This window comes from Erinaceus europaeus, chromosome 3, assembly GCF_950295315.1.
Source record: "Erinaceus europaeus chromosome 3, mEriEur2.1, whole genome shotgun sequence".
Classification (NCBI taxonomy): Eukaryota; Metazoa; Chordata; class Mammalia; order Eulipotyphla; family Erinaceidae; genus Erinaceus; species Erinaceus europaeus.
In genome coordinates, this window is record NC_080164.1 from 16,506,905 (window position 1) to 16,533,842 (window position 26,938).

General features: G+C 40.8%; 1 protein-coding gene across 2 annotated transcripts in view; it reads left to right on the plus strand.

The window, feature by feature from the left end:
- The window catches only part of HADHB (hydroxyacyl-CoA dehydrogenase trifunctional multienzyme complex subunit beta), a 46,259-nt gene that overhangs the window by 9,553 nt on the left and 9,768 nt on the right, over positions 1 to 26,938 (plus strand). Inside the window, exons 1-10 of one of the 2 annotated variants that reach the window (XM_060186699.1) lie at positions 2,070 to 2,133; positions 2,369 to 2,443; positions 2,548 to 2,592; positions 5,709 to 5,808; positions 9,561 to 9,605; positions 15,422 to 15,521; positions 20,892 to 20,979; positions 23,448 to 23,635; positions 23,856 to 24,036; positions 25,769 to 25,890. In XM_060186699.1, coding sequence (XP_060042682.1) covers positions 2,085 to 2,133; positions 2,369 to 2,443; positions 2,548 to 2,592; positions 5,709 to 5,808; positions 9,561 to 9,605; positions 15,422 to 15,521; positions 20,892 to 20,979; positions 23,448 to 23,635; positions 23,856 to 24,036; positions 25,769 to 25,890 — 993 coding nt within the window. In that variant the 5' untranslated portion in view covers positions 2,070 to 2,084. Of the gene's footprint in view, positions 1 to 2,069; positions 2,134 to 2,368; positions 2,444 to 2,547; positions 2,593 to 5,708; positions 5,809 to 9,560; positions 9,606 to 15,421; positions 15,522 to 20,891; positions 20,980 to 23,447; positions 23,636 to 23,855; positions 24,037 to 25,768; positions 25,891 to 26,938 lie in introns of those variants that run through there. The other variant, XM_060186700.1, reaches the window with a different exon arrangement.

Genomic DNA, 26,938 nt, shown 5'->3' on the forward strand with positions numbered 1-26,938 from the left:
GGACGGGCATTGCCAGGGACTGAAAGTGGGGCCTCGTGCTTGAGGATCCTGCGGTTTGCTCCCTGCGCCACTCCTAGGTTACTGTATTTCCATTTGTGTGAACAGCTTGTTCATACCCTTTACCCATTTTTTTTCTTGCTAGTTTATAGAAACTCATTTTTGGGGGGTTTGCCATCTTGAGAAGAGGGGATGGCTAATATATATATTTGTTAATTTATTTATGGTACATGTGTTACCTGGGTTCAAACTTGGGGATTGGGATCATGCTTGAGAGTCCAATGCTTTATCCACTGTGCCACTTTCAAAATTATTTATTTATTATTATTAGATAGAGACAGGAGGAAATTGAAAAGGGAGGGGGAGATAGAAAGGGAAAGAGACCAAGCAACACCACAGCACTGCATCCACCAGGGGCTTGAACCTGGGTCCTCGTGCACTGTGACGTGTGCGCTTAACCAGGTGCACCACCACCTGCCCTCCCCACCACTTTCCAGATTACTGGTTAATGTATTTATGTCTTTTAATGTTATGTGGAATCTTCACAATTTCTTTTTTTATTATTTCAAAAAAAAAAATTCTAGGATCATTTAAAAGTTGCAACTGTTGAGCAAATGTAAAACATCATGTCCCTGTCAATTTCTGAAAGATTCACTTTAGCGGGGAAGCAGTTACAGAAGCCAGACCTTCCACCTTCTGCACCCACAACGACCCTGGGTCCACACTCCCAGAGGGATAGAGAATGGGAAAGCTATCAGGGGAGGGGAGGGGATATGGAGATCTGGTGATGGGAATTGTGTGGAGTTGTACTACTCCTATCCTATGGTTTTGTTAATGTCTCCTTTTTTAAAAATAGAAAAAAAAAGATTCACTTCTTTATTAATGAGAGCGAGAACTACAATGCCATTCCAGCACACGCACTATTGGGGAGCTAACTCAGGACCTCAGATTTGTAAACCCAGTGTTTTGACTCTGGCTTACGGTGATGCTGGGGATTGATCCTGGTGCTGCAGGCATGGAAGTCGTCTGCATAAGCATTGTCTCCTCGGCCTGAATCTTTTTTATTATTATTATTATTTTTTTATTTATAAAATGGAAATATTGACAAGACCATAGAATAATTCACACACAGTTCCTACCATCACAACTCCATATTCCATCCCCTCCCCTGATAGCTTTCCTATTCTTTTATTTATATTTTTTTAGATATTTATTTATTTTCCCTTTTGTTGCCCTTGTTTTATTGTTGTAGTTATTGTTGTTATTGATGTTATTGTAGTTGGATAAGACAGAGAGAAATGGAGAGAGGAGGGAGACAGGGGGAGAGAAAGATAGACACCTGCAGACCTGCTTCACCGCCTGTGAAGCGAATCCCCTGTAGGTGGGGAGCTGGGGGCTCAAACCAGGATCCTTACGCTGGTCCTTCCACTTTGCACCACATGCGCTTAACCTGTTGCCATACCGCCCGACTCCCCCTATTCTTTTATTTTTATTTATTTATTTATTCATTTATTTTAACCAGAGCACTGCTCAACTCTGGCTTAAGGTGGTGTGGGGGATTAAACCTGGGACTTGGGAGCCTCAGGCATGACAGTCTCTGCGTAACCATTATGCTATTTACCCTCCACCCCTGATATCTTTCCTATTCTTGATCCCTCTGGGAGCATGGACCCAGGGTCATTATGGGGTACAGAAGGTGAAAGGTCTGGCTTCATAACTGCTTCCCTGCAGGACATGGGCATTGGCAGTGATCCATACTCCCAGCCTGCCTCTCTCTTTCCCTAGTGGGGTGGGGGTCTGGGAGTCAGGGCTCCAGGGCCTGAATCTTTCTTCATAGTAAAGAGTAAGTTGCTGACATACTAACTTCACCATTCTGAAACAGCTTAGTATGTCCTCCCTGCAGTACAAACGTTCCACAATGCACGCTACATGATCAGAGTACAGCCTGCTAAATTAGGAAATTATCACTGGCTTTAGGACCAGGCCCTGCAGCTTCTATTCCTTTGACCCCAGGGGAGAGTACAGTCTCTGGAGTGAGACAGCTGGGATTGAGACCTCAACTCTGCTCACTAGCTGTGAGTCTGTGGATGAGTTCTGCAATTCCTTTATACTTCAGATTTCTTATCTCTTACAAAGGTAATAACCATACCTTCTCCGTAGGTTGAGGTTGCAGGGAGGAGTAGACAAGTTAGTAGTTAGAATAGAGGTTGTGTCGATGTAGCAGTGATAACACTATTGAAGGAAGGCTTGTTGGTAATAGATTAAATTGTAGTGTTTTTCAGTGGCCATGGACAAGATTATTAGTCCTAGACTACAGTCGGCATCAGCTACAAATTGTTCAAATAACCCACGTTTCTTTTTTTCTCTTTAGATTTCAGAATGACTTCCATCCTGACTTATACTTTAAAAACGCTTCCCAGTACATCAAAATGGGCCTTGAGATTTTGTAAGTTCATTTATTTACTTTTAAGATTAGATTTGGATTTAGAAACCTTTTAGCCAGAGTATGAATGGAATTACTTTGTGTAAGCGTTTTGTTTTGTCTTTCAGCTGTAAGAACTCTGAGCTGCTCCTCCCAGCTGCATGCTGCCCCAGGTACAGTAAAGAGAAAATTAAACATTTCACATTTAAATGTTAGATTCTAGGTTTGTGAATTCTGAATAAAAGCCAGACTAGTTTACTACTTTTGAGCAACATGAGCCTCAGTGTTGCCATCAAATTAAAAATACATAGTGGCAAATAATGACAGCATTACGTGTCATGAGGCTTCAGTTAGGTTCAATATTGACAGTAGTCTGCTTTGTGGAATTTGGAATCTGCTAGCAATATGGAGGTTCCATGAAGCTTCCAGTCAGTTGATTATCTATGGCTCTTCACTTCTAGAGAGGATTAGTTTGCAAATATATTTTTTAAATTGACACCAAGGTTATCACTGGGGCTTGGTGCCAGCACTACTGAATCCACTATTACTGGTGGCCTTTTTTTTTTTTTTCTACTTTATTTGATACAACATAGAGAAATTTCAAGGGGAGGGGGAAATAAAGAGGGAGAGAGTTCTGCAGACTTGCTTCAGCACTCACGCTAGTGGGGAGTGGGGCATGGGGGTGTGTGTGCTCAAAGCCAGGTCCTTACCCATGGTCATGTGTGAGCAGAGCTGGGTGCACTACCTCCCGACCCTCACAAACATTCTTAGGACTATTATGGAGACAAAGTTTAACTTCTCAGTGTGTGCTGATGAGTTTCCTTATGAATATCTTATCCCATATGCAAGAGAATCTCTTCCAAAAATATGGGTAACTGGGAGACTAGTTAGTAAAGAGGGTTGCTCACTCAATACAAAATAAAGTAAAAGAATTTGTTGATTTTATGTGGTCATATAGACCCTCTGTAAGCCCGGGGAGTTGAACTTCTTCACTGTTGAATACATAATTTTCCAGAATCTGTTGTAGGTCTCTGTATTCTCTGCCCAGTGCTAATGACACCCTGGCAAGTTCATACCTTTATTCTTGTCTAGCTCCGGTACGGACACATGACTTCTGATTTTGGTTCTGTGGTGGTATTCCTACTAATATACTACTGTAACTAGTAGAAAAAGCAGGGGGGAAGTAGATAGCTACTCTCTTCCAGTTCTGCCTCTTTCTGGACAGTTTGACCTTGAACTGGTCAAAACTTTACTTCCATGTGTCTTAGTTTCTTTGTCTAAAAAGGCTCATTTTATTTTTGTTAACTTCAGATAGTTCTAAAGATATCTTGGCAGTTTAAATATTGTGAACTCAATATAAACACAGGATGATACTTTTATATTGTTTTAATATATGTCCTCAGAGATCTGTTGCATATCCCCACTTAGAAAATTTTCTCGTTGCCATATATATTCCATTTGACCTCTAAGTTCTAACTAGACTGTAGGTTTGTATTAACCTTACAGAGAATTCCTTTCTGTCTCATCTCACCTTTCCCCTAGTTCTGATGTTCACCCAGGGCTTGGGTTTGTAGTCACACAAATAGACTTGATTCTTGCCAAGTAGGTGAAGGTCATTACTGATGAAGACCAGTGGAGTTTTGGAAAGTAGTTGTCAGCCATTTGGAGCATTCTATTTTATATACTCTTTGGTTATTTCTGTGTATTTCTGGCTCCCCAAATATATTGCAAACCCTCATGAAACCTAAATGTTAAGACTCCTAACATTGCCCTTGGGGTGATTTTTGTGAACCCTATGATAGCGACGCAAGAAACCACATGATAAGACAAGCAGTGTGACCAGCTGATCTGAGGGGAGGGAACAGGCTTGTGCCTGTTCTGAGTAGGTTGTAGATGGAAATAATTTTATAACTAATTCATCTTGAAGCTCATGTGACTTTCCCTGGTTGGCAGAACTGTTAGGGTAGAGGAATTAGAATAGAGACACATGGGATTTATTGATGTTTTAAATCTGCAGATGGACTGAAAATGTATCTGTCTGATCCAAATATTGATTAATTCAATACATAACTGCTACAATACTATATATATGATTTTGTTTTTAACCAGCCAGAGCACTGCTCAGCTCTGACATGGTAGTGCTGGGGATTTAATCTGGGACCTTTGGTGCCTCAGGCATGAAAGGATTTTGTAGAAACATATGCTGTCTCTGCAGCCCATGTACTTTGATTTTTTTTTTTTTTTAGTTTAACATCTTTTTAATTTCTTTATTGGATAATGACAGTAAATACAATAGTTTCTACATGCATAACATCTGCCAGTTTTCCATATAACAATACAACCCCCACTAGGTCCTTTATCATCCTTTTTTGGACCTGTACTCTTCCCCCACCCCACCCACCCCAGAGTCTTTTACTTTGGTGCAATATGCCAATTCCAGTTCAAGTTCTACTTGTGTTTTCTCTTCTGATCTTGTTTTTCAACTTCTGCCTGAGAGTGAGATCATCTCATATTCTGACTTATTTCACTTAACATGAATTTTTCAAGCTCCATCCAAGATAGGCTGAAAACAGTGAAGTCACCATTTTTAATAGCAGTAGTCATGAACTAAGTGACCTTTATTCCCCCATAGAGAGGCAAGAATAATATGCTATGTGAAGAATAGGCATTACTGGTGATTATGGATTCTAAAACTAAATGCAGACCTATGTGTAAAATTACTTTTGATGTGCTAGATTGTCAGATCTTCCATAGAAATGAACAGCTTTGTTAATGGCAAAATACCACATCATTGAGTATAATGTTTACCTTAAGTATTTTTGGAGACTTTTAAGTACTAGTCAACTTCTGAACCTTTTAAAAACTGTTGGAATTGGGGAGCCGGGCGGTAGCGCAGTGAGTTAAGTGGCACAAAGCGCAAGGACCGGCTTAAGGATCCTGGTTCGAGTCCCCGGCTCCCCACCTGCAGGGGAGTCACTTCAGAAGCAGTGAAGCAGGTCTGCAGGTGTCTTTCTCTCCCCCTTTCTGTCTTCCCCTCTTCTCTCCATTTCTCTCTGTCCTATCCAACAACTCAGTAACAACAACAATAATAATTACAACAATAAAATAACAAGGGCAACAAAAGGGAATAAATAAATAAAAGTATTTTTTAAAAATGTTGGAATTGATTGGTAAATCATAAATGCCACTTGACACTCAATGATATAATTCTTCTTAGGGTATCTGTCTTTAAAAGTGTGAAGAGTCACCTGACTTCATATATCTTAACTAGTACTTCTTTGTCTTAAAGCCGTCCAGACCAGCTCAAAGAAGACCTTAGCCAAGCCCAATGTAAGGAATATCGTGGTGGTGGAGGGTGTTCGCATTCCATTTTTGCTGTCAGGCACTTCGTGAGTATGAAATGATAGTGCTGCTTACTCTTTTTTTCTTCCCCCCAACTTTATTAGAAGTCTTTATGTTTAGGTTGTACAATGTGATTTATTTTTATTTTATTTTTTTAAATTTCTTTATTGGGGAATTAATGTTTTACATTCAACAGTAAATACAATAGTTTGTACATGCGTAACACTTCCCAGTTTTCCATATAACAATACAAGCCCCACTAGGTCATCTGTCATCCTTCTTGGATCTGTATTCATCCCACCCACCCACTCCAGAGTCTTTTACTTTGGTGCAATTATTTTTATTTATTTTTAAATATTTATTTATTTAGTCCCTTTTGTTGCCCTTGTTTTATTGTTGTAGTTATTATTGTTGGATAGGGACAGAGAGAAATAGAGAGAGGAGGGGAAGACAGAGAGGGGAGAGAAAGATAAACACCTGCAGACCTGTTTCACCGCCTGTGAAGTGACTCCCCTTCAGGTGGGGAGCAGGAGGTTCAAACCAGGATCTTTACACCGGTCCTAGCACTTTGCGCCACCTGCGCTTAACCCTCTGTGCTATCACCCGACTCCCTACAATGTGATTTTTAAGGTGTGCGGTGTGATGACTTACTAGATCTACCATACGTTGTGAAATAATGACCACTATCCAGTTAGTTAGCACGAGTCACCACATAATTTGTTTCACTCCTTTTTTTCTTTTAAAAAAAAAATTATTTATTCCCTTTTTGTTGCCTTTGTTGTTTTATTGTTGTAGTTATTATTATTGATGTTGTTATTGTTGGATAAGACAGAGAAATGGAGTGAGGAGGGGAAGACAGAGAAGGCGAGAGAAAGAGAAACCTACAGACCTGTTTCACCGCTTGTGAAGCGACTCCCCTGCAGGTGGGGAGTGTTTCACGCCTTTTAAGGTACCTTTAAAAGTGGTGTTTGTGAGGGGGCCAGGTGGTAGTGCAGTGGGCTAAGCGCATGCGGTGCAAAGCGCAGGGACCAGCATAAGGATCCCGGTTCCAGCCCCCGGCTCCCCACCTGCAGGGGAGTCGCTTCACAGGCGGTGAAGCAGGTCTGCAGGTGTCTATCTTTCTCTCCCCCTCTCTGTCTTCCCCTCCTCTCTCCATGTCTCTCTGTCCAGTCCAACAGCAACAGCAATGGCAACAATAACAACAACAAGGGCAACAAAATAGGAAAAATGGCCTCTAGGAGCAGCGGATTTGTAGGGTAGGCACCAAGCCCCAGCGATCACCCTGGGGGCAATAAATACATACATAAATAAATAAGTAAATAAATAAATAATTTTTTTTAAAAAGTGGTGTTTGTGAATGGGAGCCAAATACGTTGGGAGCCAAAGCACAGATAGCATTTTCATGAAATTAATACAGAATAGGTCTAGTGAGACAAAGAAGAAAAAATGTTAACTGATATAAGAAATGATAGTTAGGAAACAAAAAAATTTTAAGGTAGTATGCATATAAAGACCAAAAACTGACAGAAGATAATAAAGGGAGAATTTATGAAGAGGAGAGTTTAATCATCTTCTTGATATTATGATATAAGAAATAGCAGAACTTTTTTCCCCCAAATTATTAGTTACTTTATGTAAAGAGAGAGACCAGAGCACCATTCTGGCCACACGTGGAGCCAGGGATTCTACCTGGAACCCTGGTTTGCAGAGCATGCAAAATAGCAAACCATTTTCTAAACAGAAAAAGTGTTTGATTTAGAGAAGTATTGCTCTTAGCTTGAATGATATTTGGAAGACCCGACTCTCCTTAGAGACGGGAGCATTTAGGAAACACTTCTAGAAGTAGACTCAACGAAACAGTTAAAGCAAAAGCATAAAAAAGAGAATTTAAAAAATCATTCAAACTACTGTATGGTTTCACTCACAGGTGAAATATAGATAACTAAAGCAAATGAACTGGAAAAATAAAATGAGGGCTGGGCAGTGGTACAGCCAGTTGAGTGTACATGTTACCATGCATAAGGACCTAGGTTCAAGACCCCAGTCCTTACCTGCAAGGTGGAAGCTTCATGAACAGGGAAGCATTATTGTAGTTATCTTTCTTTATCTTTTCCTATCAACCCCTCCCCTTTCAGTTTCTCTCTGTCTGGTCAAATGAAAGAAAAACAAAAAAGCTATCTTTCTTAAAGTGGGGGTGTATTGCATCAAAGTAAAAGACTCTGGAGTATGGAGGGGAGAAAAATTCAGGTCCTGGAATGTGATGGCAGAAGAGGACTGGTGGGGTTGAATGGAAATGTGGAAAACTGAGAAATGTTCCACATGTACAGACTATCGTATTTTACTATTGGCTGTAAACCATGAATCCCCCCCAATAAAGAAATTTTCAAAAAATGAAATGGAATTAAAGGATCTTTTCAACTCCATGAAAATGATAGTAGTTATCAGATTGAAGAAGGAGCACAAGAAGTTTAGTGGTGAGAGAGGTGAATTGTACACATAGGTGTGAAGCTGTACTCTTGAAGTCTTACATATAATTTTGTAAAACAACATTACATCACTAATAATAAAAATTATATTTAAAAAATCCTGAGAGGTAGCTTAGTGTTAGAGCTCACAGTTTGCATACGTAGAGTCTCAGGTTCAATTCCCGACACAACTACATGCCAGAGTTGAGTGGTGCTTTGATCTCCCGCTTTCTTAAAAATAAATAAATTGGGAGTCGGGCGGTAGCGCAATGGGTTAAGCGCAGGTGGCGCAAAGCGCAAGGACCAGCTTAAGGACCCTGGTTTGAGCCCTTGGCTCCCCACCAGCAGGGAAGTCGCTTCACAAGCAGGGGAGTCGCTTCACAAGCGGTGAAGCAGGTCTGCAGGTGTCTATCTTTCTCTCCCCCTCTCTGTCTTCTCCTCCTCTCTCCATTTCTCTCTGTCCTATCTTAACAAGGACTACATCAATAACAACAACAAAAATAACTACAACAGCAATAAAAAACAAGGGCAACAAAAGGGGAAATAAATAAATATAAAAAAAGAATAATGGTTTATAAATAAATAAATTTAATAGTCTGGGAGGTAGTGCTGTGGATAGGCGTTGAACTCTTCAGCATGAGGTCCAGAGTTTGATCACATGTGCCAAAGTGACACTTTGGCTCTCTCTCTCTCTCTCTCCTTTATCTCTCACTCATAAATATTTAGTAAACGTTTTTTTAAAAGTTCTAATACAATAATAATCTGGGAGGTAGGTAAAGCACTAGACTCTCAAGCATGAGGTCCTGAGTTCAAATCCTGGTAGCACATGTACCAAAGTGATGTCTGATTCTCTTTCTTTCTGTCCTATCTCTGTCATTAATAAGTAAATAAAATTTTTTTAAAATAAATGTTTTATATATATATATATATATATATATATTTCTGATATATCCTTTAGGTTCCTTTAGGTATCACAAAATAAATAGATAATTTTTAAAATAAAAACTTTTCAAAGGAAGGTATTAGTTTTAAGGAATATTTAACTTTTGTCATGCTGAACAATAAGATATTGGGCAACAATTATTGTTAAATTATTAGCCAACTCTGTAAGAATCAACATTTGCCAGATTTTTAAGGATGACAAATAAGGAAGTTGCCCTGTTTCTTCCCTTCTATCAATGTTCTGTTTTGGATAAGAAAGTTAAGTACACTTGCACCAGCATATGATAAATGATGTCTCTAGGTATTTCAAGCAGAATGAAAAAGAAAAGAAAAACCCTATTTATACAAGCTCTATGTTTAGGGTTTTAAATTATTTATCTTTCTCTCCTCAGTTATAAAGACCTGATGCCACACGATTTGGCTAGAGCAGCACTTTCGTAAGTAAATATTTCATTTCAGTTCTTATTTTGTTAAAAGTGTTCTTTCCCCCCCTAGTTTTCATACTTAAAATAGCATTTTAAATAAAAATCGGTATATCTAAGATGTACTAACTTTTATGCAGTGAGAAAAACTACTTGTCTAAGCTTCATTTATTTTAGCTGCATATGCAGCTGGTAACTGTCAGCGATCTTTTCTTTGCAGCTTGACAGTCATCTGGCGTGGCAGTACTGTGTAATGACACTCCAGCTAGCCATAAGCTATTAACCACTTAGGTCATGGTTGGTCACCCTCAACACAGTACCTATAATTTCGTGATTATTATAGAAAGGGTGTTAATTACTGTACAAGAAAAATGGAATAGATCATGCAAATATTTCTCTAGAAATAATCCTAGAATGAACTCCAAAGGTTTATGTGCAAACCAAGTAAGAATCTGTAATGAAGTGTTATCACACAATATTAAGATGAGTAGTGTAATTTAATGAGTTATGAAATGTGTCACTCTTTCTGATTGTGTTTTTTAAGACTATCTTATTCCTTTGCCTTTGTATCATCTGTCAGGCATAAGTCTTTCTTAGTTAAAAGAAAAAAAAAAGTTGCATGTGGCCTCTCTGGTTCTGTTTCCTCTCTTCCTGCCAGACTTTAAGAGTGAGTGAAAACAGCAGTTGGCTGTCTTTCTTATTCTTTTTTTTTAAAAATTCTTTTTTTTAATATTTTTATTTTATTACTGGATGGAGACAGAAAATGAGAGGGAAAGGGGAGATAGGGAGAGAAATAGAGAGACACCTGCAGCCTTGCTTCACTACTCGTGAAGCTTTCCCCCTGCAGGTGGGGACCAGGGGGCTTGAACCTGGGTTCTTGTGCACTGTAATGGGTACGCTTAACCAGGTGCACCACCACCTGTCCCCTACCTTTCTCATTCTTCATTTATTCTCCTTAATCTCTTTTTAAAAAATATCTTATTTCCTTTTTGTTGCCCTTGTTGGTTTTATTGTTGTTGTAGTTATTATTGTTGATATTTTCGTTGTTGGATAGGACAGAGAGAAATGGAGAGAGGAGGCGAAGAGAGACGGGGAGAGAAAGATAGACACCTGCAGACCTGCTTCACCGTCTATGAATCAACCTCCCTGTAGGTGGGGAGCCGGGGGATCGAACCAGGTTCCTCAAGCCAGTCCTTGCGCTTTGCACCACCTGTGCTTAACCTGCTGCGCCTGACTCCCTCTCGTTAATCTCTTAACTGCTTCATGCCCACTGCTTTACACTAACTATACTATAGGAACTTTACTTAATAATGACTTTCAGTAATCACCGAATGCATCGATCTTTTCTCAGCCCTCTTTGTAGCTGTAGTATTTACACTGTCAACTCTAGCTAGAACTGTCTTCCTATGACAATTTTTCCCCAGCAGAGTTATTGCCGGGTGTGGTACCTGCATAACTATGCCATTCTCAGTGGTTTTTATTTTCTTTGATAGAGGATGTGCGATAGAGAAAAAAGGTAAAGAAAGGTAAAATCACAGAAAAAAGTGATTTTTCTTTTTTGCTTTCTTTTTTTAGATTTTATTTATTTATTAATGAGAAAAATAGGAAGAGAGAGAGAACCAGACATCACTTTGGTACATGTGCTCCTGGAGATTGAACTCAGGACCTCATGCTTGCAAGTCCAATGCTTTTATCTATTGTGCCACCTCCTGGAGCACAAAATGTGATTTTGCTAATTCTCTTATTCTTATCACATTCACTGGCTGATAGTTTTCTTTTATTCTCTTTTGTTGCCCTTGTTTTATTTTGTAGTTACTATTGTTGTAGTTATTGTCCTTGTTGTTGGATAGGATGGAGAAATGGAGAGAGAAGGGGAAGGGGGGGGGAGCTACTCTCCTGCAGGTGGGGGGTCAGGGGCTCGAACCGGTCCTTGTGCTTTGTGCCACCTGCACTTAACCTGCTGCGCTACTGCCTGACTCCCAGCTGATATTTTTCTTTTTATATATATATTTTTATATTTATTTATTCCCTTTTGTTGCCCTTGTTTTATTGTTATAGTTATTATTGTTGTCCTTGTTGGATAGGACAGAGAGGAGGGGAAGATAGAGAGGAGGAGAGAAAGATAGACACCTGCAGACCTGCTTCACCCCCTGTGAAGCGACTCCCCTGCAGGTGGGGAGCTGGGGCTCGAACCAGGATCTTTTCGCAGGTCCTTGCATTTCATGCCACGTGCACTTAACTTGCTGCACTACCGCCCAACTCCCGCTATTATTTATTATTTTTTACATTACTTATTAATGAGAGAGCCGGAGTACCACTCTGGCATCTGGCAATGTCAGGAATTGAATTCAGGACCTCATACTTGAGAGTCCAATGTTGTAGACGCTGAGCCAGCTTCCAGACTGTTGGTCCTACTGTTCTTTGAGCAGTTTCTTGTTACAGAAATGATCAGCGAGTGCCATAGGGGAAATGGGACAGCGCAGGGCTTGAACTTGTCTGAGGCTCTTGGTTTAGTCTCCAGCAGTGTGCTGTACTAGTGCTCTGACTTCCAGTTCCCCCCATATGAAACTCTCTTATGCAATTTAAGTAATAAAAGAATTATTTTTTAAAAAATCAATTATTAAAAATCAGTGAGGTTCACTTTGTACTTGCCTTATAACCGCAGACTTAGCCTCAGTCATTAAAAAAAAAAAAAAAAAGACTTTACTTGGTCCAGGAGGTAGCGCAATGATAAAGCTTTGGACTCTCAAGCATGAGGTCCCGAGTTTGATTCCCGGCAGCACATGTGCCAGAGTGATGTCTGGTTCTTTCTCTCTACTCTTATCTCATAAATAAATAAAATCTTTTTAAAAAATGACTTTAATGGGGAAATGTTATTTAGAAACTAAAACTGAATTCACGATGCGTTCATTCCTTCTGAAGTGTTAATTGTTTCTTGTCTGTAATGGTGGGCAGATCTAGAAAAATCCATTTAAAAAAATTGTTTTTCTTTGTTTTCTCTTTTGTTGCCCCCTTTTTTTTTTTTTCTTTTTTTACATTTCTTTATTGGGGAGTTAGTGTTTTACATTCAACAGTAAATACAGTAGTTTGTACATGCATAATATTTCCCAGTTTTCCATATAACAATACAACCCTCACTAGGTCCTCTGTCATCCTTCTTAGATCTGTATTCTCCCCACCCAGCCACCCCAGAGTCTTTTACTTTGGTGCAATACGCCAACTCCAGTTCAGGTTCTACTTGTGTTTTCTTTTCTGATCTTGTTTTTCAACTTCTGCCTGAGAGTGAGATCATCCCATATTCATCCTTCTGTTTCTGATTTGTTGCCCTTTTTTTTTTTTATTGTTGTTGTAGTTATTGTTGTTCTTATTGTTGTCGTCATTGTTGGATAGGACAGAGAGAAATGGAGAGAGGAGGGGAAGATAGAGAGGGGAAGAGAAAGACAGACACCTGCAGACCTGCTTCACTGCCTGTGAAGCGACTCTCCTGCAGGTAGGGAGCCGGGGGCTCAAACCAGGATCTTTACACTGGTCCTTGTGCTCTGGGCCACCTGGGCTTAACCTGCTGCGTGACTGCCCAACTCCCCAAAAGCCCATTTTTTATATCACACATTTTTTTAACATTTATTTATTTATTCCCTTTTGTTGCCCTTGTTATTTTATTGTTGTAGTTATTATTGTTGTCGTTGTTGGATAGGACAGAGCGAAATGGAGAGAGGAGGGGAAGACACAGAGTGGGAGAGAGAGATGGACACCTACAGACCTGCTTCACCACCTGTGAAGCGACTCCCCTGCAGGTGGGGAGCTGGGGGCTCAAACCAGGATCATCTTACGCCGGTCCTTGCGCTTTGCCACGTGCGCTTAACCCGCTGTGCTACTCCCTGTATCTCGCATTTATATTAATATTTCAAATTTATGATACCTAGGCTTTTATACTTCATTTCTTTGATCTTATTGTTCTCTTGCTGAAAACTTTGGTTCCTACTAACATCCCTATGTTTATACAGCTTTTATCTTAGTACAAATTATTTGTTTATTCTTCCATCTAACTTCTTTTTGCCAATTGGACACAAATGCTGTGGACTTTTCAAATTATCTTTTATTCTTTTATGCCACATGCTTTTCAAATTAAGGAAAAGTAGTGGTCCAAGAGGTGGCGCAGTGAATAAAGCACTGGATTTGCCAACAAGGGCAACAAAAGGGAATAAATAAATAAATATTAAAAAAAAAAAAAGCACTGGATCTCAACTATGAGGTCCTGAGTTCGATCCCCAGCAGTACACGTACCAGAGTGATGTCTGGTTCTTTCTCTCCTCCTGTCTTTGTCATGAATAAATAAACAAATAATTTTTTAAAAAATTAAGGAAAAGTGACAGTCTCTGTCTTTTAAATTCAAGGTTAATTTTCTTTTGATGGTTTTTTTCTTTTTTTCTTTAATTGGGGAATTAATGTTTTACATTAATAGTTTGTACATGCATAACATTCACCAGTTTCCCATATAACAATACAACCCCCACTAGGTTCTCTGAATCCTTCTTGGATCTGTATTCTCCCCACCCACCCAACCCAGAGTCTTTTACTTTGGTGCAATACGCCAATTCCAGTTGAGGTTCTACTTGTGTTTTTTCTAATCTTGTTTTTCAACTTCTGCCTGAGAGTGAGATCATCCCATATTCATCCTTCTGTTTCTGACTTATTTCACTCAACATGATTTTTTCAAGGTCCATCCAAGATCGGCTGAAAACGGTGAAGTCACCATTTTTTACAGCTGAGTAGTATTCCATTGTGTATATAGACCACCACTTGCTCAGCCACTCATCTGTTGTTGGACACCTGGGTTGCTTCCAGGTTTTGGCTATTACAAATTGTGCTGCCAAGAACATATGTGTACACAGATCTTTTTGGATGGATGTGTTGAGTTCCTTAGGATCTATCCCCAGGAGAGGAATTGCAGGGTCATAGGGTAGGTCCATTTCTAGCCTTCTGAGAGTTCTCCAGACTGTTCTCCACAGAGGTTGGACCAATTGACATTCCCACCAGCAGTGCAGGAGGGTTCCTTTGACCCCACAGCCTCTCCAGCATTTGCTGCTGTTACCTTTTCTGATGTATGACATTCTCACAGGAGTGAAGTGGTATCTCGTTATTGTCTTTATTTGCATTTCTCTGACAATCAGAGACTTGGAGCATTTTTTCATGTGTTTCTTGGCCTTTTGGATCTCTTCTGTGGTGAATATTCTGTCCATGTCCTCTCCCCATTTTTGGATGGGGTTATTTGTTGTCTTGTTGTTGAGTTTGGCAAGCTCTTTATATATGTTGGTTATTAAACTCTTGTCTGATGAATGGCATGTAAAGATCTTCTCCCATTCTATGAGGGGTCTCTTGGTTTGGGTAGTGGTTTCTTTTGCTGTGCAGAAGCTTTTTAATTTGATGTGGTCCCATAGGTTTATACTTGCCTTAGTTTTCTTTGTAATTGGATTCATTTCATTGAAGATATCTTTAAAATTTATGCAGAAAAGAGTTCTGCCAATATTTTCTTCTAAGTATCCTGATAGTTTGTGGTCTAACATCCAAGTCCTTGATCCACTTGGAATTTACTTTTGTATTTGGTGAAATACAGCGGTTCAGTTTCATTCTTCTGCATGTTTCAACTTGTTTCCAACACCATTTGTTGAAGAGACTCTGCTTTCCCCATTTAATAGTCTGAACCCCTTTGTCAAAGATTAGATGTCCATAGGTGTGGGGGCTTAAATTCAAGTTTAATTTTTAAAGAAGCATACTATTCTATATCATGACCTGTGGCACTACCCTGATATGTGAAATGTTTTTGCTCTCAGGGGTTTGTTGCATCGGACCAATATCCCAAAGGAAGTTGTGGATTATATTATCTTTGGCACGGTTATACAGGAAGTTAAAACAAGCAATGTGGCTAGAGAGGTGAGTAAATCAGTTTTTATGTTGTTTAAATAAGAAAATTGAAAGGAGCATTAACTTAAATTACTCTTTAAGAACTATTAAAATCCATTATGTAATGTTGTGTTTAACTTGGGGTGTGAATTTACAGTTTAAATAGTGGATGTTAATACTTACCAAGAATTACGTTAAGATTCAAATCATAAATACTATGTTTATAAAATACTATAAATCAAATCAGTCTTTTGAGCTAGCTTGGGAACTGTTATTTTTTCTGTCTTTTACATTAGAAGCAGATGAGATTGTAGCCAAATGTTTACTAACGTTAGGTGTCACAGCTTCTAGTGAATTTGAAATTTCACCAGTTTGCAAAGCACTTACTTTATGACAGTTTTTTTTTGGAGGCAGTTCTGCTTATTCATTGGTTTCCATTGACTAGATGATATGTAGGACAGGTTTGTTTTTTTTTTCTAACTATTTCACAGGTGTTCACTTTACCCTAGTTGGCATAAGTCCATGTGGTGTTTATTGGGCAACCAAGATAATCACAGCCTTGGAACTTGTGTGTCACGCCCTTCAGGCATTTCATAATGAACCATCCAAACACGTCTTCTGGGTGCTGTTTCAATTCAAATTGTGGTTGTTTGGAAAGATCTGGCTCCAAAGTACATTTCAGTGCGCTAAAGCGTTTTCTTTCTTTATTCCTTAAAATGCTTTCGCATTTTCTTTATTTCTAGTCTCTGCTTGTCATTTCATTGTGTTCAGTCTAGCGGTAAGGACAGTAACTTCAATCACTGTCACCCAGGAGGAGGGAAAATGAGCAGAACTGAAGGTGTTTGTTGGGCCCGACCGTTTTACTGCTCAGTAAATGTTAAAGTAGCAGACGGCCTGGCAGTACTGGGTTTACAGAAAGTAGATGCATGTCGTTAGGGGAGCTGGAGAGAATGAAGGATGAGGCTCTTTGCCCCCTCCTGATTTTTATGTTTTTGTTTCCCTAGACCTTTGTATCTCTCAGCATATTAGACATGGCAATGTATGAGTACATAAAACTATCCAAAATCTCTTTTCAACTTTAAAAATGTTAAATTAATGCAGCCCTGGAGGTGGCACAGTGGATAAAGCTTTAGACTCACAAGCATGGGATCTGAGTTTGATCCTTGGCATCGTATATGCCAGAATAATGTTCTGGTTCTCTCCCTCTCTCCCCTCATTGATATATATATATATATATATATATATATTTTTTTTTTTTAATAAAGGGTTGAGGATATGGGACCATTGGCAGCACAACACTTTTTTTCCCCTTTTGTTGCCCTTGTTTTATTGTTGTTGTAGTTATTATTGATGTTATTGTTAGATAGGACAGAGAGAGAAATGGAGAGAGGAGGGGGAGAAAGAGAGGGCAAGAGAAAGACAGACACCTGCAGACCTGCTTCACCGCCTGTGAAGCGACTCCCCTGCAGGTGGGGAGCTGGGGGCTCAAACAGGGATCCTTACAGCGGTCCTTGCACTTTGCACCATGAATAAATAAATATTTTTATAATCTATTTATTTATTGTGGCTATATAGAGAGAAATTGAGAGGGAAGGAAAGATAGGAGAGGGAAGGAGAAAGAAATACTTGTAGCACTATTTCACCAATCGTGAAATTCTCCTGCAGTTGGGGACTAGGGGATTGACCGCAGGACCTTGAACAATGAATAAATGTTCTTTAAAAGATGTTTAATGGGGCCGGCGGTGGTGCCTGATAGAGTGCATGTATTACTGTGCACAAGGACCCAGGTTCAGGAAGCCAGCTCTCACCTGCAGGGGGAGGTTCCACGAGTAGCGAAGCAGTGTTGCCGCTGTCTCTCCCTGTGCCCTCCTTCCCTCTCAGTTGCTCTCTCCTAAATTTTAAAAAAGGATTTAAAAATGACTCTTGAGGGGCTGGGCGGTAGAATGCACATGCTTGAGCACTTGGGGGAGGCTTCACAGACACAGGAGATATCTCTTTCTCTCCCCTCCTCCTTCTCTCTCTTGTTTCTGTAAATGAAAAGGGAGGGAGGAAGGGAATGGGGGGAGTGACTTCCAAGAGCAGTGGATTCCTCGTGCAGGTACTAAGCCCAGCAATTACCCTAGTGGGGAGAGGGGTAGAGAAAAGCAAGAACGGAAAAAAGAATGTTTAATCGAGTAACAGCGCTTATACCATTGTGCGTTGCAGGTATGCACACTGTAAGTCAGCTTCTTACATTGCTAGAGACAACGCTAAGTTCACTACTAAATGTACAAGTCTATCCTTCATCATAGAGTTGACCCTTCACCTAATTTCTCCACTTCCTTCCCTTTTGGTAGCCATTTTCTCTTTTATATTCTGGGGAAGAAAAGTGGATCTTGTGAGAACACTAAAAAAATAAATACTAAGTTGACTTCAGTCTTCTCTATATTTCTATCCTGTCCTAACACCATAATGTTCTTCCCTAAAATTTTTTTCTGGAAAATTTTGCATTCATAAGCAGTTCTCACCTACTGGTCAGCCTGAATTAGATTTGTTCTCCCTGCATCATATCGTACCAGCCATCTGTGCACCAGGTAATTTTTTACAGTGGCTAAGGGAAGGGCTGAGTTGAGGGGATGTTATAGGAATGCTTCTCTATGGTTGTGCTGTAGGCTAAAAGCTAGCATAACTTCCAGCTAGAAGGTTAGAACAGATTGATTACATTAATAATGTAAACATGAAATCCACAGAAGCTTCCCATGAACTTGCCTGTACTGAAACCCCTTTGTATATTTTCCTGCTTTCCAACTTAACTAAGAGGCATCTCAATCTTTCCTTCCTCCTCAGTGTACCAAACTTGCCTTGAGAGCTATTCAAACTTTAAATAGAATTCACGGACAAGGTTCACCAGCGACAATATCTATTTAAAGCTCTTAGCCCTGAGTCATATGGGGCCAAGGGTGTAACACTTGCTAGGAGGGATCTCGTGAGGATCAGGCCATCATGACCTGAGCGTCCTTGACACTTGCCCTACTGGGGAGCGCTCCTTGCCTGTCCCCCATGCTTTTCTCTTCCTCCTGGATTAGTTAATTTTGGGAGATTACTACACAATCAATTGCCATGGAGTAGCAATGAAAATGGAGAATGGTGGTCCAGGAGGTGGCGCAGTGGCCAAGGCACTAGACTCTTAAGCATGAGGTCCTGAGTTCAATCCCCGGCAGCACATGTACCAGAGTGATGGCTGGTTCTTTCTCTCTCTCTCTTCTATCTTTCTCATTAATAAATAAATAAAATCTTTAAAAAAAAATGTCTTTAAAAAAAAAAAAGAAAGAAAATGGAGAATGAGGGAGTCGGGCAGTAGCGCAGCGGGCTAAGTGCACTTGGCGTAAAGCGCAGGGACCAGCGTAAGGATCCCGGTTCAAGCCCCCGGCTCCCCACCTGCAGGGGAGTCGCTTCACAGGCGGTGAAGCAGGTCTGCAGGTGTCTGTCTTTCTCTTCCCCCTCTCTGTCTTCCCCATCTCTCTCCACTTCTCTCTGTCCTATCCAACAACAGTGACATCAATCATAACTACAACAATAAAACAAGGGCAACAAAAGGGAATAAATAAATATTAAAAAGAAAAATCTTGTTATTATTGAGTCTTTTGATTAATTCTGTGCATAACAAAAATTAATTCAGGATCTGGTTGATATACACATATATATATATATATTTTAATAATTTATTTATTTATTCGTGAGAAAGGAGGAGAGAAAGAACCAGACATCACTCTGGTACATGTGCTGCCTGGGATTGAACTTGGGACCTCATGGTTGAGAATCTAATGCTCTAGCCACTGCGCTACCTCCCGGACCACTGATACGGTTTTTTAACAGCATGATTTCGCCAATAAATAGTATAGTAAAATAATTGAGTGTTTATTTCATGTTTTACTGTGCCACAGGAATAGATACCATTCTTGGGGGCTGGGCGGTAGTGCAGTGGGTTAAGCGCACGTAGCGCAAAGCGCAAAGTGCAAGGACCGGCGTAAGGATTCCGGTTCAAGCCCCTGGCTCTCCACCTGCAGGGGAGTTGCTTCACAGGCGGTGTAGCAGGTCTGCAGGTGTCTATCTTTCTCTCCCCCTCTCTGTCTTCCCCTCCTCTCTCTATTTCTCTCTGTCCTATCCAACAACAATGACAGCAACAACAACAATGATAAAAAAGGGCAACTAATGGGGGAAAAATTTTTAAAAAATAGATACCATTCTTGAAGGATTAATGGAAGACTTCATTTTCCTCAGCCTTCCTCAGATTATTCTCTTTTCAGGCAATTACTGTGTTGGACAGTCTTCTCTCTCCCTATTGCTAGCTGTTCTAGTCCTTACTTGCCAGCATTTGGGCAGTTTCCCCAAATTTCTCTCCTTGATTTGAACTCCTACATATTTGGCAAGCTGCTGATTAGACTTTGTGTTGGATCTGTACTGTCTGAAGAATCAGATGGCTGGTAGAGAGACTGGCTGTGAGAGTAGAGAGAATGGAATCTGAGTGAGAACTTTATTTGTGAACGCTCCATTCTTTGGAAATCAGGTTCATGTTTGACGACTTTAGCTTTGCTGCCACCTGCTAAGCCTTTTAATTGCAGGAATACCTATCATGAAGACCATACCCCTTGATTCCATCAAGGGTATTTAACAGATTTACTTTAACTTTATTTGAAATTTCACCAAATTAAAGATTAGTTGTTGATGTCATTGAAGATGGGGAGCTAAGAAGTTTGGTGCCGTGCAGTGCTGTAGCTACCAAGGTTTTTTTATTTCTTTATTGGGGAATTAATGTTTTACATTCAACAGTAAACACAATAGTTTGTACATGCATAACATTTCCCAGTTTCCCATATAACAATACAACCCCCACTAGGTCCTCTGTCATCCTTCTTGGATCTGTATTCTCCCCACCCACCCACCCCAGAGTCTTTTACTTTGGTGCAGTACACCAACTCCAGTTCAGGTTTTACTTGTGTTTTCTCTTCTGATCTTGTTTTTAAACTTCTGTCTGAGAGTGAGATCATTCCATAGTCATCCTTCTGTTTCTGACTTATTTCACTTAACATGAATTTTTCAAGGTCCATCCAAGATTGGCTGAAAATGGTGAAGTCACCATTTTTTATAGCTGAGTAGTATTACATTATGTATATATATCACAACTTGCTCAGCCACTCATCTGGCTACCAAGGATTTTGTAGGATGCGTGATAGTTAATAGCTAGATTTAAAAAAAAAAAAAGCATTTCTGTGCTGCTCTTAATTTTATTTAAAACATCACCTGGTAGAATATCAAATTTAAATATTCTTCTGATACACTTCTCAGAGAAGTCATGCTCAAAGCATCATTTACTGCACTTTCACTTCCTCTGTAAGTATCACTATTTGCTGTTTCCTGAAGGCTGCCCTCGGAGCTGGCTTTTCTGACAAGACCCCCGCTCATACCGTTACCATGGCATGCATCTCTGCCAACCAAGCCATGACCACAGGTATGTCTACTGGATACCAAAAGGTACCTATCAGTTCTCCTCATTTTTTTTAGCTGATCATAAGCAATTACTTGTTTGTTTGTTTTGTTTAAGATTTGATTTTGTTTATTCTTTAGAGAGAGAGAGAGAGAACCAGACATCACTCTGGTACATGCACCGCAGGAGATTGAACTCAGGACCTCATGCTTGAGACTCCACTGCTTTATCCACTGTGCCACCTCCCAGACCTCCATAAGTAGTTACTCTTAATAGGAGTAAAATATTACTCTTTTTTTTTTTTTTACCAGAGCACTGCACAGCTCTGGCTAAAATATTACTCTTAATAGGTCTCTGAATGTGTGTAACATTTTAAATTTTTCCAAGCAAATCTTAGCAAACTGGTAGGAACCTAGTAGAACAGCTTTTGTGAGAAGACCGTAAGGACAAAGTAATGGTGTGCTGCTCTCTTAGCAGAAGCAAGGTCATGTTGGGCAGCCTGCCTCTTACTGGCATCAGTTAAAGCCAGAGGCAGTGCTAGGGGTATTCCCTACTCTGCAGTATGTCACCACTCCCAGGAAGGGCAGTGAACTTGCCAGTAGTCATAAAGAAAGGAGAATGTTTACCTTACATCTCAAAAGCCAGAATATATCTGCCTTATAGTAGAAATTGAAATTTCACACATAGGAACAAAAAGTCTGAAAGTTTAAGCTGGGAGTATATAAAATAGGCAGAATACTCTTGTTTAAAATGTGATATGTGGGCTGGGGAGATAGCATAATGGTTATACAAACAGACTCCCATGCCTGAGGCTCTGCTCTGACCTTCCAGGTTCAACCCCCAGCACCACCATAAGCCAGTGTTAAGCAGTGCTTGGGGGGGGGGGGTTGTTTTGAGTATTAGTCCAATGGATATTTCCTGAGGTTGGTATTTGTGTGGCCTATAAGAAACATATTTCTCTCTAGTGCCTTGAATATACTTCTAATCATTTAATTTTATCTTAATCCCTCTGAAAGATGAAAGCCTTAATTACAAATGTTGTACCTCTATAATTATGGAACTGTAAAATGTGTAACAGACATCTGTAAGATGCTGACATTATAGTGGTATGGGAGGTGGCGCAGTGGATAAAGCACTGGCATCTCAAGTGTGAGGTCCCAAGTTCAATCCCTGGCAGCACACGTTCCAGAGTGCTGTCTGGTTTTTTCTCTCCTTCTGTCTTTCTCATAAATAAATAAATCCTTTAAAAAAAAAAAAGATGCTGACTTTATACAGCTTTTTAATCAAATGTTTAAATGATCAGTGCTTTCTTCTTTTTTTTAATTTTTATTTATAAAAAGGAAACATTGACACAACCATAGGATAAGAGAGGTATAACTCCACACAATTCCCACCACCAGAATTCCATCCTCTCCCCTGATAGTTTTCCTATGGGGAGTATGGACCCAGCGTCATTGTGGGATATAGAAGGTTGAAGGTCTGGCTTCTGTAATTGTTTCCCCGCTTAACATGGGTGTTGACAGGTCAGTCAGTACTTCCAGCCTGCCTCTCTCTTTCCCTAGTAGGATGGGGCTCTGGGAAAGTAGAGCTCCAGGACACATCATCTATCCAGGGAAGTCTGGTTGGCATCATGCTAGCATCTGTAACCCGGTGGCTGAAAAGAGAGTTAAAATACAAAGCCAAACAAATTGTTGAACAGTAATGGACCTAAAGGCTGTAATAGTGCAGATGAAGAGTTGGGGGAGGGGGGTTCCTCCATTTTGTAGATAGCTAGTAGGCATATTTTAGTAAATTCCAAAGAGCCTGTGGCTACACTAGTTTGTTTTGTTTATTTTTCCCCTGAGCCTGAGATCTGATATACAGGTAGATCCAGGTTATTGTCTGGGGAGATGATGTCATGGCTGGTAAAGGAACAGAAAGCTGGATCAGGGAAGAGAGTAGCTCCCTAATGTGGGAAAGGGGTATAAATATTGTTGACTGTAAACCCCATCGATTTGATTTGGTCTGGGGCCCATATTCAGATTAGGAGCCTATATGACCTCTGCATCCCTGTAGATCTGAGCTCAGATTCTGTGGTCACATTCTGAATAAGGGCAAGAGACTGACATACTTTAATGATGACTCTTTAGTCACTATCAGGCCACCCCATCAGCTGGGATCCTAATCGGGGAGTCCTGAGATTCCCAAACAGACATGATGGGCCCAGACCTCAAATAAATCCCTTTCTCCATTGTTACCAGTCATCTCTATCATGAACAACAAAATAGACCCCTTTGTGGGCCCCCCATAGGACCTTGCCCTCAACTTGGATCAACAACTGTAGAGAATGTTCCATCCTCCGAAGGGAGGCTGGACAACATCCTCTATGCTCCACCTGAGGAAGATGGGTCAGTATTGGGGCAGCTTGGACTGTTCCTGCTCATGACCACAGAATGTGAGCTTTCTTATTTTCTATCAGAGATGTTCATGTGCATATAACCTGTGTCCCTTAGCTGTTGGCCTCATCGCTGCTGGCCAGTACGACGTGGTTGTGGCAGGAGGTGTAGAATTAATGTCTGACGTTCCTATTCGTCATTCTCGGAAAATGAGGAAAATGATGCTGGATCTTAATAAGGCCAAGACTCTGGGGCAGCGGCTCTCTTTACTCTCAAAATTCAGATTGAATTTCCTAGCACCTGAGGTAAGATTTGTGAACTTTCATGTAAAAAATTGTGTTTCTAAAACAGCAGTCCACTTAAATCCTAGAATGTGTTAACACTGTAGGTCCAGTTCTGCTACAGTGATTGCCCTGCTCACAAAGAGCTTCCCTTTTCTTGAACTTGACAGTAGATCTTAACAATCCTAAACAATTCAAGGTGTGTGTAGCCCCTGTTAACCTGGTCCTCTGTCACCTTTCCCAGCTCCCTGCAGTGGCCGAGTTCTCCACCAATGAGACTATGGGCCACTCTGCAGACCGATTGGCCGCTGCCTTTTCTGTTTCTCGGCTGGAACAGGATGAGTATGCACTGCGCTCACATAACCTGGCCAAGAAGGCACAGGATGAAGGTCTCCTTTCTGATATTGTGCCATTCAAAGTGCCAGGTAAAATGGTTTGCTCTCCCTTTGCAAAGGGAGATGCTTCATGATGTTTGTTAGATATTTCTCAATTGCTCCTAGAACCCAAAGGGCCCAAATGACCTTTCAATAAGTATGTTAATTCTGTTTGTAAGATATTCAGCTTTAGTTTTTTTATCATCTTTATTTATTTACTGGATAGAGACAGCTGTTGGGATATTGTACAGATGTGGTTGAGTTAGGCAGGACCCAAAAACTACCATATTTCCATGTGAGTATTATTATTCACATATCAGTCTTCTGCCTTGTTTTAAAGTGACTCCTCCACCACCACGTTATCCCCTCAGGGTATTGCTACAGTTGCTAGGACGCTTCCACCTTCCCAGGGAGCCCTTTGCCTCTCTCCACCCCCATTTCCCATTCCTGCAAGAGCTGAAACCTTATTCCCACGAGTGCCTTGTTTCCTAGCCAGTCCCGTCCTGACTTGCCACTTCCAGCTTTTAAGGATAAAAAATGCTGTCCCGGGTTAGCTCTCTTTGCCCCTTTTCACCTCAGCGGCCTGACACAGAGAAGGGTTGCTGCAAAGCGGGAGGCGGCCATTTTGTCAGCTCCACGTGGCCACCGCTGTACTTTCACCTAATTCTGAAGTGCCCCCATGAATAAAGATTTGTATTCCCTCTCCGCTCAGGTCTCTTCTCTCTCCCCCCACGGCACAGCCCGACAGACAGCCAGAAATTGAGGGGGCGGGGAAGAGAAGAAGAGAGACACCTGCAGCACTGCTTTACCGCTCGTGAAGTTTTCCCCTGCAGGTGGGGACCGGGACGTGAACCTGGGTCCTTGCGCATAGTAACATGTGCACTCAACCAGGTGTGCCACCACCCGGCCCCTCAGCTTTAATTTTTTTTTAAATATTTTATTTATTTATTCCCTTTTGTTGCCCTTGTTGTTTTATTGTTGTAGTTATTATTGTTGTTGTCGTTGTTGGATAGGACAGAGAGAAATGGGGAGAGGAGGGGAAGACAGAGAGGGGGAGAGAAAGATAGACACCTGCAGACCTGCTTCATCGCCTGTGAAGTGACTCCCCTGTAGGTGGGGAGCCGGGGTTCGAACCGGGATCCTTATGCCGGTCCTTGTGCTTTGCGCCACCTGCGCTTAACCCGCTGCGCTACAGCCCGACTCCCTCAGCTTTAATTTTTAAACATGGGCTCAAGTTTCATTTAATATTATAATAGTGGCTAGACATATTAAAAGGTTTTTCTCTTAATCGTTTTTCTTCCTTTTTAAAAAATTATTAAATAAGATAGAAAGAAATTGAGAGTGGAGAGGGAGGGAGAAAGATAGACACATGCTTCACCACCTGGGAAGCGCCCCAACTGCAGGTGGGGAGCAGCGGCTTGAACCTGGGTCCTTGTGCAAAGTACTCTGTGCGCTTAAGTGGGCACACTACTGCTGCCCTCTTAATAAGTTTTGTAAGAATCCTTAAAGGACTTCGAGTAAAATTGATTGTATATATGCCTATTTTAAAAAATTCTTCATTCATATGGCTTCTGTTTGAGTAGCCAGATGTCAGTAAATTAAATACTGTCCTTTTAAAAATCATTTAGATTATGCCTGTAGTGAGATTTACAATTTGATGATATCTTGTTAACTTTATAAGACTTTCTTTTTATCTGTTATTGTAATTTATGAAACCTATTTCTCTAGGGAAGATGTGTAAAGCCTGTACTTCCTCAGAGTTAAAATATTCATGTTTTTATAGGAAGAGATACAGTTACCAAAGATAATGGCATCCGCCCTTCCTCCCTGGAGCAGATGGCCAAACTGAAACCTGCATTCATCAAGCCCTATGGCACAGTGACAGCTGCAAATTCTTCTTTCCTGGTAACTGAGTGTGCTATATGTGTTTCCTGGTGACTTTCATATTCGTGTACTCTCAATAGAAAAGCCTAAATAGATCTGTTTGTGTGTATTATGAATGGGACCTAAAAATATAGTTATTCGTTGTAAAGATCATGTTAAAATAGAACCATAGTGTTACAAGTCACCTAATCTAGCCACCATCCTGAAATAAATAGCTGTTCTCTTGCGTCACTTAGCCAGCCAGAGAGCTCTGACTCCTGTGCTGGGCACCGGACACCAAAGAGCAGCTGGGTGGCCAGGTGCACGGCTGTCAGCACAGGCTGCTGAGAGGCACGTGGACAGAGATGAGAAAGGCTTCAGTGGACATAACACTTGAGCGGTGCGTCTTGACAGAGGAGTAGAAGCCAATTCAAAAAGTGCAAAAAGAGGAAAATAAAAACCCATTCTAGGGAAGGGAGCAACAAATACAAACCAAGGATCTATGTGGGAGGAAGTTCTCCTTTGGAAAAGCTTGGCTGGAGCATAGAATCTGCATATGAGTTTGGGAAGTCATATGTGATGTAGAAAGTGGACAGGAAGCGTAACGGGATGAGAAAGCCTTTTAGTTCTGCTTGCCGGAATGTGGTGCTTAACACTCAATACCGATTCTCCAGATTATTTCCCTCTGAGCATCAGGGGGTACATCAGCCCTCACGTTTGTTGTTTCGCTTGCCTGCATGCCACTTCATATCCTTTCTTCCTTTGTTTTGCCTCTCCTCACTTAAACATCTCTCTTGATTCTGCTTGTATGGTGTGGGTTCACTTTCCTAGCACCTTGGGCACATTCTTCTGGATATAGTCTAGCTGATAGTGTTTCCTTTGTAGTATAGCTCCCATACCGGACACAAAGTCTGTAGCCAGGCAGTTGTTTGGCGGACTTGACCATGGTAAACGACTGTGTAGTGCCTGTTCTCAGGCTAGGGAAGATTGTCTGCAGTGGTGCACTCCTCCATTAATCCGAGTGGCGAAGGACTGGTTAGAGGATCATTTCCGAAACTTATTCGGATCATAGGGCCATCTAGCATTATTT